Raw genomic sequence first — 800 nt, forward strand, 5'->3', positions numbered from 1 at the left:
TGTGCTTCTCATCTTGCTGCGCTGCAGCGGTGGAAGCAGTGGCTTGGTCACCTGCAGCAAAGACGGCTGCTGCGGCTGCAGCGCGATCAGCAGCGTCAGCAGTTTGCTGCTGCTGGCGAGTCCATCGAGAAGCTATGGCAACAGCTGCAGCACTACAGGGATATGCAGCAGTTTGACGGCACTGGCCTCCAGATGGAGCTGCTGCTCCTCTCGTAAGAAAACAAAACAGCCTCGTTGCTGCTCCCATGAATATATGCTTTCCGTTGCAACTTCGTTGCTCCTTACACGGCTGCAGTACAAAGGTTCTTCCCGCAGTGAAACAGCTTGCTGCTGTTGCTTCTGATGCTGCTGCTGCTGCTGCTGCCACTGTTTGGCGTCGTGTACACACAGAAGAGAAGAGGAAGCGGACCGGCAACAGCTCGGAGAGGAAATAGCAGCAGAAGTGGAGGAGTTGCTGACGTATGCCGTCGATACAGCGCTACCGCAGCAGCTTCCCCCCTTTGATCTTTCGGATGTATTGTCAGCCATTCTATCAAAACTCTACTCCACCTCTGTGCCTCTCCCAGGGACTCCTCTCCGTCTGCTGCTTCTTTCCTCTAAGGTAAGTAGAGAACTAGAGAGACAGAAAAGCAGACGAACACACCGAAACATAAATGAAAGACGGGCAGCAAGAGAGCACCCCAAGAGCTCCTGAGAGCGCGCCGCAGCACAAACCCTAGAAATCTTTCAACAATCAAAGAACATCCTTTCTTGCTTCAGAAAGCTACCGCATCTACCGACCCTCTCCCCCCCCCCCCCCC

The 800-nt window shown here is 54.1% G+C and overlaps 1 protein-coding gene across 1 annotated transcript in view; it reads left to right on the top strand.

The window, feature by feature from the left end:
- Positions 1-800, top strand: part of EMH_0048140 (uncharacterized protein) — a gene marked incomplete at both ends in the record, with an annotated part of 4,652 nt that overhangs the window by 1,921 nt on the left and 1,931 nt on the right. Inside the window, 2 exons of the mRNA XM_013496368.1 lie at positions 28-212; positions 391-601. Coding sequence (XP_013351822.1) covers positions 28-212; positions 391-601 — 396 coding nt within the window. The remainder of the gene's footprint in view (positions 1-27; positions 213-390; positions 602-800) is intronic.

The sequence above is a fragment of the Eimeria mitis genome, genomic scaffold, assembly GCF_000499745.2.
Source record: "Eimeria mitis Houghton genomic scaffold, Emh_scaff2065, whole genome shotgun sequence".
NCBI classification, from domain to species: Eukaryota; Apicomplexa; class Conoidasida; order Eucoccidiorida; family Eimeriidae; genus Eimeria; species Eimeria mitis.